This window comes from Cheilinus undulatus, linkage group 19, assembly GCF_018320785.1.
Source record: "Cheilinus undulatus linkage group 19, ASM1832078v1, whole genome shotgun sequence".
In the NCBI taxonomy this organism is placed as follows: domain Eukaryota; kingdom Metazoa; phylum Chordata; class Actinopteri; order Labriformes; family Labridae; genus Cheilinus; species Cheilinus undulatus.
In genome coordinates, this window is record NC_054883.1 from 9619330 (window position 1) to 9633909 (window position 14580).

Consider the following 14580-nt stretch of genomic DNA (forward strand, 5'->3'; position numbering starts at 1 on the left):
TAACAGTCACAGCAGATCTACATAAAAATGAAATAAAACGTTCTTGTTGACTTTGGTCACCCCTGTTGTCTGGAGCGGACAAAGACAATGAGAGATAGCCACATAAAAAGGTACACTGACACGTATATGCCCCACACATGTATACAACATGAAAGTCATGCAGACAAAACAATTAGTCCTCAAAACTCATTGTAGTTACAATATATATACTAACCTGTTGCAATGCATGAAGAAACAGAAACAGAGTAATATAACTGTAAAGTGCAATGCAAGGCAGACTGGTAAAGATTGAATAAACGTATATTTACACGTGCTGCGGTGAATCCGCCTAGCAGTGAGTGCAGCTTTGATTTGTCTTGAGCCAGTTTTTGAGATTGGTTTCGATTGTGGCATACTGTATAGAGGACATTCCTGAATTGCAGGTGGTATATTGTTCTAGATGCCACTAACTGACAGCACAGTCTGTCTAAAGAAGGTGTGTCTGCATGGCACCCTATTGTCTCCTTTGGCAGTGGTCTTGGTGGTTGTGCCACTGTTACCTTCGAGCTTAATGTAGCTTATGCAGATGTTAATGCATGCCTTGTCTGAAGGGCACAAACATGTTGGCAACTTTTCCACACCTTGCAGCATTTTCATTGTTGGTGATTATTTTGACACAGTACTGGGTGCCTGGGACTTGTGTTTTTATTGCCTTGGTGGTGAAAGAGGTTTTAGTATTATTTGACTTTTACTAGAATTGTACAGAAGTTCGACAGTCTGGTTTACTGTTGACCCTTTGTGGGCCACTGGCAGTAATATAGCATTTTGATATGAAATACAGAGGTGAGGAGAGAAATGATTTTTATATCTGAAAGATCAAATATTTTTCAGAAGCAGAGCTGGATGTGGTTCTTTTTGGAGGTACAAATAGCATTGGATATCTGAATTTTTAAAAAGTGCATTAAAAATATTGATTAAAGTTTTAAGCAAAATTTCAGTGAGTTAATTAGTCAGATGTAGTTGCTTTTATGTTGCTGTGTCAAGCACTCTCATCTCAGTACGATGCATTTAAAAAAAAACATACTTTGTTGTTTGGAATTTTAAGACCTTGAAGCTTTTTCACCTCAAAAAAATATTAACTTCCCTTATTAGAAGCTGACTTAAAGCAGTTCAGATGAAGGAAAAAAATCAATGTGTGGGTTTAAGAGCATTTATTACTAGTGGTAGGACAAAACATCAATACAACACTTTATTTCCACCCTCACTTGTGTGGTACAATTATCACATCACTGGTGCCACATATCGATGTTTGATTTAACAAAGTACGCCTTAAACAGATCACCCTGCCAATATGACACACAGTATCCCCACTACATGACTTTTTATGGTTAAGCCTATGACAAGAATGAGGGAAGTTAATTGGCTAAAGAAGAAGTTGACTGACAGAGCAAGGAAGATGAAAAAGACGGCAAGATAAAGAAGGACAGGGGTGAGGAGATATTAAGAGATAAAGGATGATGAGAAGTAAAACTGACACCAATTGCTTTGGATGAATTCATTAATCCTACAATGTTCCTTTTTAGACATGTTGTATTGTCATTTAATCAGACACTGTGATGTGTCATCAAATAGTTGTTTCGCGATATCAAATTTCAAACTATATCAAACTGTATTGTGACTCTATTTTATCTGTGCCCATGTACTGTTTAATGTATAGCCTTGTATCCTGTATCATCGTATCATGTTGTGAGTTACACTCTGTAACTCCAACCCCTTTATCTAGATAAGAATAATCTAAAACAATATGATTTACAGTAAGAAAAAAGTAATGGCAGTACAAGTTAGCACAGAGCCTTAAGCATTAACTCTGAAGTATAAACCTAACGCAGCATGTCCCAACTGCACATTACACAAGTGAGCACCTGCAACAATGTCAGCTTGATTACACTGATTCCTTTTGTAGCATGCTAACACCCACGAGCAATGCTCTTTTCCTTTCTGTTGCTTGCATTTACAAAGATAAGGAACAAGGAAATAGGGAAATGACAAGGGACCAGGGGTAATGGATAGGTTGATTTTCTTTCACCTTCCTTATTCTCAGAGCCTGTTAGCTTGTTTTAAAAGGTGAAGATAAGGTGCTGGGAAAAAGTATTCTCCCCTTCCTGGTTTATTATTTAATGCATATTTGTTACACTTAAATATTTCAGATCACCAAACACATTTTGATACTAGACAAAGAAAATCTGAGTAAATACAAAATGGAATTTTTAAACGAGGATTTTATTGTTAAGATTAAAAAAAAAATGCTATCCAAACCCACCTGGCTCTCTGTGGAAAAGTAATTGCCCTTTGTTAGCGCATTAATTATCTCTGATTAACCACATTTTCTTTTTGGAAAGCTGAGTTCAATTTCACTAGCCCCGCCCAAACCCGATTACTGCCAGACTTTTACACCTAAATACTTAATTAGAACCTGTCTGACAAAGTGAAGTAGGCTAAAAGATCTAAAAAAAGCAATCTAAAGAAATCCAGCAACTGATGAGAAACAAAGTAATTGACATCTATCAGTCTGGAAAGGTTTACAAAGCCATTTCTAAGCTTTGGGATTCCAGTGAACCATGTTGAGAGCCATTACCCACAAATGGAGAACTTCTAACGATGGTGAATCTTCCCAGGAGTGGCCAACCTATCAAAAATACTCCAAGGGCGCATTGATGACCAATCCTGGAGGTAGCAAAACAACCCAAAACAACATACAAAGACCTGTAGGCCTCACTTGACTCAGTTAAGGTCAATGTTAATCAATAAGAAAGAGACTGGACAAAACAGCACCCAAAGGAGAGCTCCAAGGCAAAAACTACTGCTGACCAAAAAGAACACCAAGGCTTGTCTCACATTTGCCCCAAAATATCTTGATGATCCCAGAGACATTTAGGAAAATATTTTGTGTACTGACCGAGACGTTGGTTGAACCTCTTGGAAGGTGTGTCCCATTTTATCTAGAGTAAAACTAACACATTTCATAAATAGAACATCATACTAGCAGTTAAACATAGGGGAAGTGTAATGTTATGGTACAAATATTCACAGTAGTGCTTAAATTGTGATTATATTGTTTATGTAGGCCATGTAATATGTGGTAACGTATTTTTTTCTAACTCTTCATATAAAATTTGTTGTCATGTCATATTTTAGCGTAGTGTAGCATCAGTTACCTTGAGATTTCAAGATTTCAACTGCTATTATTAGGAGTTTTGTATCTCAAGCTCATTAAAAGCAGTTTGAACTCGAGGAGATTCACTGTCTTTGTTAAAATAAAAACAACCTAAGCTCACTGTTAATTACACTTAGAAGACATAATCCCTAATGATTATTTTAGCTGTGCACTGTAGCAGCAACAAGCTGAATAATTAAGGTGCTTTGCTTCCACTTTCTGCTTCGCAGCTCGGTTTTCTCTGACAGCACTTAAAACGTGTCCTGTTGAGTGTATCATCCATTCCTTCACCTACTTTTTCTGAACAAGGTCACTGTGTCAGGTGCGATAATGAAGCTGTGACCGACTCTCTTCCTGAGACTTTTATTCCTCTAACCTCATAAACTGATTTGAGGCCTGGATCTGTCATATGAACAAGAACTTTCTGTTCCCCTTCTCCCTGCTCTTCTCACCTCTTTATCCTCAGTTTGACAGAAATGCGCCATGTGCACTTTTTGCTGTCTCCTCCTGGAGTAGTGCTGTTCCTTGTAGCTGTCACATCTCTCTAGCACTCCAGTCAGATGCGTCACTTCATCTTACTGTTTAGATAAGAGTGTAAATGCCTTCAATATGGAGTGATAGAAAAGCAGGGCTGTTTATCTTTTATTTATTTAGTTAGGGTTTGCGCCGCTGCACACCTTTGTGCAGGTTATCGACTTTTCTCCTGGCATTTCTCCTACCTTATGTTAAATCAATGGCCGATTTACTTTGCTCTTTCAGGAAGATTAGTCAAACTGCAGCCCCGTTGCACAGCACTGATGTAGGTCTATAAATATGAGACTGGAACCAGGATGTAAGCACTGTGAAATATTGGTATGAGATCCATACTGTTATTGAGTCAAGAAAGACCACAAATTCACCTTTAAATTGCCTGAGAACTGCACATACAACAAGGCATGTGTCACTTTGTTTACACTGAAATGTGAAGAGAAATGGGTCAAAGGGTTGCACTGCCATTAGTTGACTAGTAAAACCTACTTCACAGAGGATGAGGATAAAAGGAAGGTCAGATGATCAATGCAATCTTCAGGTAGATATTAAAACACAGGAAAATGTCAGTGACCTTTGCTTGGAAAGAGTTCTGATACGTTTTCATCTTCTTTCTTTCCATCTCTATCAAGCGCACACTCCAGAGGAGCGCTTCAGGAGCTCATAAATCAAATACGACAAAATCTGTTACAGATCCGGCCTTTTTTGGGGGGGGGATTATTCTACAAAAATGGAATTTCATTCTTTTTTTTTAACTAATTTGAATGTCAAAGGGAAACATTATCACCAAACTGTCACTTTCTTGGCTACATAAAAGAATTCACATTAAATTGGAATGCTTACTGTTGATATAAGTTTGATGTGAGTACCAGTATTTGTTTCATTTATGACTCCATAGTCCAGTTGAGACCAGAGATTCATGACCAGATGAGTTAAAACTGACAGCTGCTATGACAGGCCAGCCTACCAGTTCACACCACTGCAATAAGAGGCCTCTATTTAAAGAGCTTTTATAAAAGTTTCTATACAACAAGTTCATCTCTACAAGGACAGTGGCACATGTAAACATGAAAATGCTTTGCTAGCTCAGTCTTGTTAGAACCATTTCCCAAATTTACAGTATAATTTTATCAAGCAAAATACTATGCTTTGAATGAATATTTGTTGGCATTTATAGCAGAGTTTCCACCAGACATTTTTGTCTCCAGCCAAAATGGACATTAAAAACAGAATCGCTTTGATACAGCTTAAATTCTGCGCTACAACAGGACTGGGAACACATTTTTCCTTTTGAACCTCACCCAAGACCGAGTAGAAACCAAGCCTACAGCAAACCTGAGTAATTACTACTCTGTTATCACAGCCTGTTAGACACACATGACCAAACTTGGAAATGACTGCAGAAAGACATTCTTCTATTAGTCTTTATGTGAGTTGCTTAAACAAGCATGATAAAAATTGTGAGCTATTCTTTGCACACATGCAGTCACTTGCACAATATACGTCTATGTTTACCACATAAAACAACAGCACTTAGCTGCATGTTAGCAGTGTTAGCGCTAACTTAGCCCATTAGCACATGAGCTACTACCATAATTTAATAATGGCCAAATACCATCCTCCACTGACATTACCGAACAACTATCCTAACAAACAACTAACCAGTGCTCTGTTAACTAGACAGCACCTTAAAACTCTGCATTTCAAATAAAATTAGACTACGACTGTCAATTGTGTCATATCAGTCCTTGTAATTTGATGATCTGAACTGTAACCACCACCATGCAAGTAAAATCCAACTATTGTGGTTTTTGGGAGTGTCCACTGTGGATAGTTCAGTATAGTCCTCCTCACATCGATGGCTCTTCCCACGCTGCCATGGCTAATTAGCCAGGGCGCCCTGAGGATGAACACCCAGCTTCAGGGAAGTGAGATGGTGCTCTAGCCATCCACCCTATCAATCTGTGCCTTTCTGCTCAGCCACAGTTTCCTTTCGGTTGCTAATGATTAGCACAAAATACTTCCATACCACTTATTTCCCTGCGTAGTTTACCTAGAGTCTTCTAGGTTACATAACGTGATATGTTAATGTTCACTATTTACTTATTTGGCCTATTTTTCAGTTTGACATTTTAGCCGTTTATATTCTTATCTGTTGGACATCCGCCTGTTAATCTGGCAGAAGGAAACTGTGGTTTCTAACTTATCAAAAACTGCAGCTCAAATTTATCTGCTTGCAACTTCCAACATCAGCTTCTGTCATTCTAAAATGGTCATTTTTTTATGTCCACATTGGCTTCCCTCAAATGTTGATACTTGTTTTATTCATTTTATTTATTTAAATTTATTTAATCAGGAGAATCTCATTGAGATTAAGAATCTCATTGACAAGAGTGTCCTGGCCACGACAAGCAGCAGCACAGTCAAAGACATAGACACTAAAAAACAAGCAACATAAAAAAGCAAGCAAGTTTAGTGCTTATTTGTAGATGTTCACTCTCCAACAGACTGAGCTGCTAACATGAACCTGATCACTATTTTATATGCAACCCATGAGCTTATTAGCAATGCCAGTGCAGCCTTATTAGTATGTGACATTAGTATTTAGCACACCAATGAGAAATTAGAGCCTCACAAACCTCCAACTGTGACCTTTATACTCTGCCTTGTTGTTATGAGGATTGATGAATTGTACATGGTTTTTATGCCTTTTTGGAAAGATATTTTGAACTCTGTAATTTGATATCAACTTTTAATCTTTATTTATAGTTTTATTTTTGCTAAATAAAATTAAAGATAGTTTATATGGCAGGAAGTGGCAGAAAACTCAAAGAAAATCATATGAACCCATAAATATGTATATAACTTGATGGGTTGAATGGGAGGGGAACAGTGGAAAGTAAGTCCTGAAGAACTCAAGGATAATTGTGTTCAGTATCTTATAAATAGAAACTATTTTTGGAATAAAAGTGTCATGAATGTTGAGAATTTGGAACTTCTGAAAAAAAGGAGTTAAGACAAAATAGAGTCCAGTCAGGCTGCCAGTCTAACAAATGCAGGAGCAGAATTTTATACTGGAGGAAAAGCACTAGCTTATATTTCATTATAATTTGAAAGATTAGGATACATTTTCCTATAATAAAAAATGAGAAGGCAATCAGGGGTAAGGAGGTGATGGACCCTGGGCTTATTTTTTTGGGTATGGGATCAGTCTTTCTCTCCATCTCATTCTCACAATCAAAAAATCAGAGCAATCTACAGGGTAATAGCCGAGAATCTCAGCAGAATTGGTTGTAATTTTCGAGCAATCTTTAGAGCAGGGGTTGTTAAGTGGTGTGTCAGGACCCAAAAATGGGCCACAGAGCTGTTTCCAGTGAATCTTGAAGGTGTGCCTGGAAAAAGATATTTTTAAAAAAGGTATGATGTACCAAGGCCTACAGCAGACACACATCCATGTATTTTATTTTACTCTTTTTTTATGGAAATCTTGACCTATTTATCTTTGGATAACGAAGACAGCTTTCACATGATAATGAATTCATTTCTCAAGATTTATTGAAAACAGCCAAATTTCCACATTAGTACTGGAAACAGACTAACTTAAATGTGTACGTGAATGTCTTTCAAGGGTGATGCTGATGCTGTTTTTAAACATGTTTGTTTTGCCCTGTCTCTTTGTCTAGTCATTTGTTTCCTTCCATATTTCATGCAAACTTCGACATTTTTCCTATTAAGATGGAGGTGCTGGATCCTCCTGAGACTAGTCATGTTGAGAACCACTGCCTTAGTGTATACTTTATGCATATTAACTCTGAAAATGATGACGTACGTATGCTTCATCATATTTTAAGATGTATTGAATCAGAACCATTTGCATAGGCAGTTAAAACAGCATTAGCATCCCTGATCAACAAATAAATATTAGAATGAGAGGGAAGTAGATCAGTGTCATCCACAGACATTGTCAGGCATTTATGTTAAACGCTTTAGTATAGATACAAAACGATAACGGACCCAGGATGGAACCCTGAGGAACTCCTGAGAGTGCAGGCAAAACAGCTTTTTGTTCAATGTCCCATCACAAGATTTTCTGTTTCGACTTAAAAAGCAGGAGAATGGGATTTTATTTTGGAAAACACTAAATAAATACCCTTGTTAAAGGGCTTTAATGTGACCATGGGGTGCAAAATAACACAAAGCAAAAGTTGCACACAGAAGCTTTATTATCGGTTTAAGAACTTAGGAAATGAAGAGGGATTCATTTTGGTCAAATAGTAATTTGAAATTGCTTGAATTGAAAGAAATAAAGGCTCTGAATTCTTGATCTCTCTGCAATCCTTTATATTTTCTTAAATATTTGCTTTCAATATTGGATTTTTGGTTCCTTCTATCTCGTGTTGAGTGGGCTGATGTTTTTTCCAGGAAGGGTTGAAAATAAAGGCAGAATACATTTATTAAAGCTTTGGTCAGACAAGATTTTTGAATATAATTTCAAGTCTCACCAGCAGAACCTGCGTTTCATAATGTTGCATCATCAGCCTCATTGAAACCCACACAGACGAGAGATTATCTGCTCTGCTCTCCCCATTGTAGGTCCACTTCCCCGATGTGGAGCGAGTGGAGTGGCTAAACAAGGTAAAGCATCGAGCGCCTGTCTCTTGAATTTGTTTGCATGAGTGAAGCCCTCCTTCTTGCTTCTTATAAAACTGGGGGAAATTGGATGTCTGTCGCTCTTCTGCTACTCTCTCGGGTCTGTGGGTGTTGCCAGGGTGACTGTACGCTGCAGCATGTCTGACTCCACATGAACTCCTGTTTCTGCACTGCTGTGAAATGCATTAACCCTTATGAACCCCCATGGCTACAACCCAGACTTACATTGTAGTGCTCCTGTGTTCGGTACATATCAAAATGATCTAGACTCTAGCATTAAAAATTTACTGTTTTCCCTGCAGGATGGAGATAAATATAAATAGAAAACAGATAAATATTTTAAGAAAACTCTATTCACTGTGTAAGAGGTGTGCCTGTGTTAGGATTGCAAATATAGCCAGACAGGAATCATTCAGACGCTGAAATAACTATTGATTTGTCCAATATGTCTCTTTATCCCCTCAGACAGTGAAACAAATGTGGCCCTACATCTGCAAGTTTGTGGAGAAACTTTTCCATGAGACAATTGAGCCTGCGGTGAAGGAGTCCCACGCCCACCTCAGCACTTTCTGCTTCAGCAAGATCGACATCGGAGACAAAGTGAGCACTTGTAGAGCTCCTGCAGGCGGTTTACAGGCTGATCATGTGTTGTTTCAGCCGTGACAGAACAGACTCCTGGCAGCAGGTGCAGTGTGGACAGCTGCTGCTGCTGAGGGTGTGTGGAAGCTCGAACATACGAGCACGTCGCTGACACATGTGCTTATACATAAATAGTTTCCATGTGGGGGTCAAGAGAGGGGTCGACCTTGTGGTAACCACGCTGGGGTTTGGGGACGGGTGGAGGTGTTGGGGTAGTGTTGATGGCCTGGGGTGTAGGAGTAGCCCTAATGTTTTCTTCTGTTGTGGTTTTAGCCCCTCAGGGTCAACGGGGTCAAGGTTTATACAGAAAACGTGGATAAGAGGCAGATCATCATGGACCTGCAGATCAGGTAAGCCAATCAGATCTTGCACTAAATCCAAATAATTAGTTTTAACCCCATAGTTTGTTCCTGTTTGTCTTTAAAGGTGCAGTGTGTAAAATTTAGGGGTATTGGCCACATCTAACAGTCAGATTTTAGCTTGCTATGCCCAGTTTTAGTTGTAATAGTGACTACCAGTGGAATTATATATATAAAAAATAGATATTCCATATGATACCCTCTGTGGTACTGTAGAAACATGTAAGATGCAAGAATCTAGGATGGTAGAGTCCATGGAGGGGACACTCCCTATGTATAAAGAAAAGGCCTATTATTGGTTATTAAAAATCAAATATATGTGTGTGTGTGTGTGTGTGTGTGTGTATTTATATATATATATATATATATATATATATATATATGCATATATATATGCAGCAAAAGAAAAACAAGACTTATTTCTGAAGTTAATGCCTAAGTTGTTTGATATGAAGCTTAAAACCCACAGAATCATCAATCAAAAACCTGATTCAATCACATCACGTGGTAGGAAGGTTCAGTTTTTTTTTCTTCAAGTTTGAAAACATCATCAGTTTGGTTTTGTCCGGATTCAGAACCAATTTTAACTCACTCAGAGCGTCCTTTACAGCATCAAAAGCTTCCTGTAAGGGATAGAGTGCATTACGCCTTGTAGGAGCGGAACAACAAATGACAATGTCATCAGCATATAAATGAGCATTTGCATTTGGTACTTTTTGATCGATACTGTTGATATAAAGTGTAAATAACAGTGGTCCCAAGACTGAGCCCTGAGGCACTCCGTATTTAACTTCGAGATATTTGAGAGTGAAGCCTTCAGCCTGCACACAGATGTATGAATATGGCACCAAGACATCCTAAAATGAGTAAATATGACTCCAAGACCTCAGTGAATGGAAGCAAATCACATCTAGAGATTGACTCAGTGATGCCTGCATATAATATGGGGAAAATTTGAGATAACATGTTTCAGTATTATGAAAACAATTTACATGTGGATATAATCTAAAAAGTACATATATTCTACAACTTGTGCATGTCCCTCCTGAATGCATTTGTTTAGTTTTTCCTGTACTCTGCATAACTCTTTGCTAGCCTCTGCATGTTCAGGCTGCATTCAGGCCTCAAGCCAACAGAACAAATAAACCCATGCAGACTGAGGAAGCATTGCTTCACTAAATTTTTATTTTATAAGCTATTACAATAAATTCAGACTTTTGCAGTGTGTTTATGGACAGTGCTTGAATCTAAATAAGGATAGAATTGTGATAAATTGCTCGACCCTGATATTTAATTTTTTTTTTTGTGAAGCCTTCTGTAACATTTCTTTGATAAGTGCTCTGCAAATAAACTTCCATTTCTGTATTATTATTACTTTATGATTTTCAAACAAAAAATAAATGCCATGACAAAATGAATACATAATGGCTATTAAAATGAAATAATATCACACCTTGAAAACAAAGACTGAAAAGTCCCTTTAAGATTTTTACAAACAATCAAAGAACCTCACTGCGAGAATTAAGTCTGACATTTTTTTGTTTTGTATTTTCAGCTTTGTTGGCAACACAGAGATTGATGTAGACATCAAACGCTACTACTGCAAAGCTGGCATTAAGAGCATCCAGGTAAGAAAATTCCTCCGTGTCAGCTTTGCTTCACATCCTCACAGAGCTGATTTTCAGTCATTTGAGTTCTGGTCTCCACGGCGGTTGTCTGTAAAGGATCACTAACCCCACAGTGTCTTTAGGTAAAGTTCTGTCTTGTCAGTTCTAACTTGTGGGCTTTTTTACTCCGTTACTAGGAGTCACAAGAATTGTATTATTATCGTGCAGTTGTGTCTGTTTAATGCATGCATATAAAAGCTTTCATTATCAGTGCAGTATGACAGCCTGAGTAAATCATGTGTGCTCTGTACTCATACTGATGAGGCTGTACTCAGACATGCTAGGATGAAGTCAATGACAAGAGCAGCAGAGAGTTATGTATTGCATTTGTAAACAACCTCTAAGAAGTGGTTCTTTTTTAGAGTAATACACTCCAAGTAACCCCTGAACTGTACAGAATATCTTTGGTTGAAAAACAGGCTTTAAAAGACCCCAGCAGAGGGATTTGTTCAAAAACATCTCAAAATATTTTATTTGTGTTGGCTTCATGCAACTGTTGGTCAATTTATTCTTGTTTTTGACTCTTAAATGTAAGGATTTGAAAAATTCAAATAGTTTCTCTGATACTTTCAGTACTGCTCATTTAAAAACAAAATAAATCCATCGAGCCATTGATTAAATCTTTGCAATAATGATTATTTTAAACAAATATATCATTAAAAATAGTTGATTTGCATATTATTTGTAACCTCCTCATTTGCATAATTCTCCATGGGAGGATCCTGTGTATCTGCAGTATGTTGTTTCTGTTTGCCCTCTGCCTTTTTGTGTTGTCGCTGCAGTGGAACACTGACAAAAACAATCAGTGTGCCTCCTTAGAGACAGAGTGCTGTGAGGTCTGTCCCTGAGAGACATTTGTTGCCTGCTGACCCTGTTGTGTAACTGCAGCAGACCCAGATATCTCCCCAGCTCATTATCAACACCTAATACACAAGTCCCCATCACTGCTTGAGCTGGTGTACGTTACACACAGCAGGTGTGTTTGACTCCATGATAACACTAAGATTAGTGATGGCTTTGTGAGGAGTGGGGTTAAACTCAAGCTCTTATTGGTCTTTTATTGTTTATTTAATATCAGCCTCTTGTGTGGTGTCCATAATACAATTAAGATCAGCTCCTCACCAAGGCTTCTTGGTGTAATAGACTGATAAACCTGCAAACAAATAAAATTTAAATTGATTTAAAATTCGATTTTTTTTTGTAAAGTAATCTGCAAATTTTTAACTCGATATATCCTTCTAAGGCTGATGAACATGTAAACATGCTGTGGGCCATGATGCTGCAGGAGCTGCATTTATCAGCAAAACAGTCAGTCATTACGTAACATCTGCTCTTTTAGCGTCAACCAATTAAAACTAAATCTCAACCTTCTATCTAAAGATAGAAATAAGAATATAGTTGTCATTTATTTGATTTCAGTAGTTTGTCTCATATCCCATTTGTGAAAGGTCACATATTTTTGCAAAATACACTTTTTCAGTGTATTATTGTATATTGAATTATATTGTACCGTATCATACCATATTGAATTGTATCTCATTGTACTGTATAGTGTCATACTGTATGAACATCATATCCTACCTTTTCATTTCATGTCACTGTAATGTATCATATCGTACAGAATTGTAGCAGACATGTCTCTGCAATAAAACCATGGGTGGAAATTCCCCCGTACAGAGAAACAAAAACCCAGCCAATACTGGGTGCCCAAGACTGTAGGACATCTTAAGATATCTTTGCGTATTTTATTGAATTGAAATCGTATTGTATTGTTGCCTATTGTATTGTGTCTGATTGTATTTCATAATGTCAAAATGTGTGATATAGGGATGGGCAATTAATCGCAAATTAGATTAAACCACGATATGGCTTGCTGAAATATTCAAATCGCAGAAAGTGCAATATGTCTTTAACCTGAAATTTGTGTCAGAATACCAGGTTAAAACCCTTTTTTGCAGCAGAGATTATATGCATTACATATACAGTCATTCAAGTGCCATATTTTTAGAATAATCTACAAAAAAAACCTTACTTTCTTCATTTTTGTACGTTTTTCTTATTAAATATGAGAATGACGTAAAAAATATCATTCCCTTTAATACAACAATTCATACCCATTTTGCAATATGAGTCAAAAGCATTACAATTTGATTTTTTTTTTAAAATTGTGGTGGTTATTGGATAGAATGACTTATTGCTTGTGTTTTGTGGAAAATACATAAGATGAACTGAAGAAATAATTACATATTAAATTGCAATCGCAATATTGCGGAAAAAAATCGCGATTAGTTTATTTTCCCAAATCGTTCAGCCCTAGTGTGATGTCATTGAATTCTGTCCTACCCTACCCTATCCTATCCTATCCTATCCTATCCTGTCCTATCCTAATAATCCTATAGTATCAAATCATAATATGGTGTCTTGTTGTATTTTATCGTGTCTTATTGTATTGTGTAGTGTCATACTGTATAGTATCATGTCCTATCTTTTTTTCGGATTTCATGGTATCACATTGTGCCCTTATTAGCGCTGTCAGGGGCTTGAAAAAAAATATTCTTGTTACAGGCTTTGTGATTAGTTAATCGTAGTTAATTGCACATATGGACCATATGAGCACTACTGCATTACAGGTAGGTGTTTTTTGTGTAATACTGTTTTCAATTTGTTATATATTCAAATGTCTTCACATTATTAAGAGTGAATTCACAATTCACTGTGTCTAATCTGTTACTTTATTGAACTTTGACACCTTCCCACAGACTCTCACGGTCTGTAGTTCTAGCTCTGCTCTTTTCTGATTGGCTCTCCGTCTCCTGTTTTGTCCCTCAAGTTTTAGTTTCAGGAAATGGTGTCCTCATTTGAACTTCCTCTTCCACAGAAACAAGCTTTTAAATGTTTTAATAAATCTGATGTAATTAACTTCCAAAAGCTCTAATGGCATTGCTTTCTGGAGAGTATTAGTTTCACTGGGGCTGTAACACTATCTCTTTCTCTTGTAATTGCTCGAACGCTTCCTCCTGAAAATACAAACCTAACTTTAAAACAGTTAAAACATCCTTTGTTCTGTGGTGTGGATAACAGCAGCTGTGTGGTCTCAGCAAGTCACATGTAAAACACTTTAATAATGTAATCCTTGTAATTGTCATAATATGTTCAGGAGAAAGTGGAGGATGATGGGGCAAGTGTGAAGTCTGGCATCCTGTGATCAAGTTTCCGACTTGTCATGTGTTACGGCTAACAGCTCACCCACTAAGAAATGTCAAGTGTCAGCAGGGTTTAAGCCCCCCTGCTGTTCTTCTTTGTTTAGACGTGTGTACATTAATATGTCTCTTGTGTTTCCATAGATCCACGGCGTGTTGAGAGTGGTGATGGAGCCGTTGCTGGGTGATATGCCTCTCATTGGAGCTCTGTCTGTTTTCTTCCTCAAGAAACCAGTGAGTCTTGATAATATGACACCAGTTAATTCAGTTAAAGATGATTAACAGAGCCACAGGGGGAGTTATAATGAGAGAGCAGTCTTTATAAAGCAGTATGATTAGCTGAA

At 37.4% G+C, this 14580-nt stretch overlaps 1 protein-coding gene across 2 annotated transcripts in view; it reads left to right on the forward strand.

Annotated features, from left to right (window-relative positions):
* esyt2b (extended synaptotagmin-like protein 2b) overlaps positions 1–14580 on the forward strand; it is a 69363-nt gene that overhangs the window by 4434 nt on the left and 50349 nt on the right. For both annotated transcript variants that reach the window (XM_041813753.1, XM_041813754.1), the window contains exons 2-6: positions 8315–8356; positions 8837–8971; positions 9284–9360; positions 10925–10997; positions 14381–14470. In XM_041813753.1, coding sequence (XP_041669687.1) covers positions 8315–8356; positions 8837–8971; positions 9284–9360; positions 10925–10997; positions 14381–14470 — 417 coding nt within the window. The remainder of the gene's footprint in view (positions 1–8314; positions 8357–8836; positions 8972–9283; positions 9361–10924; positions 10998–14380; positions 14471–14580) is intronic.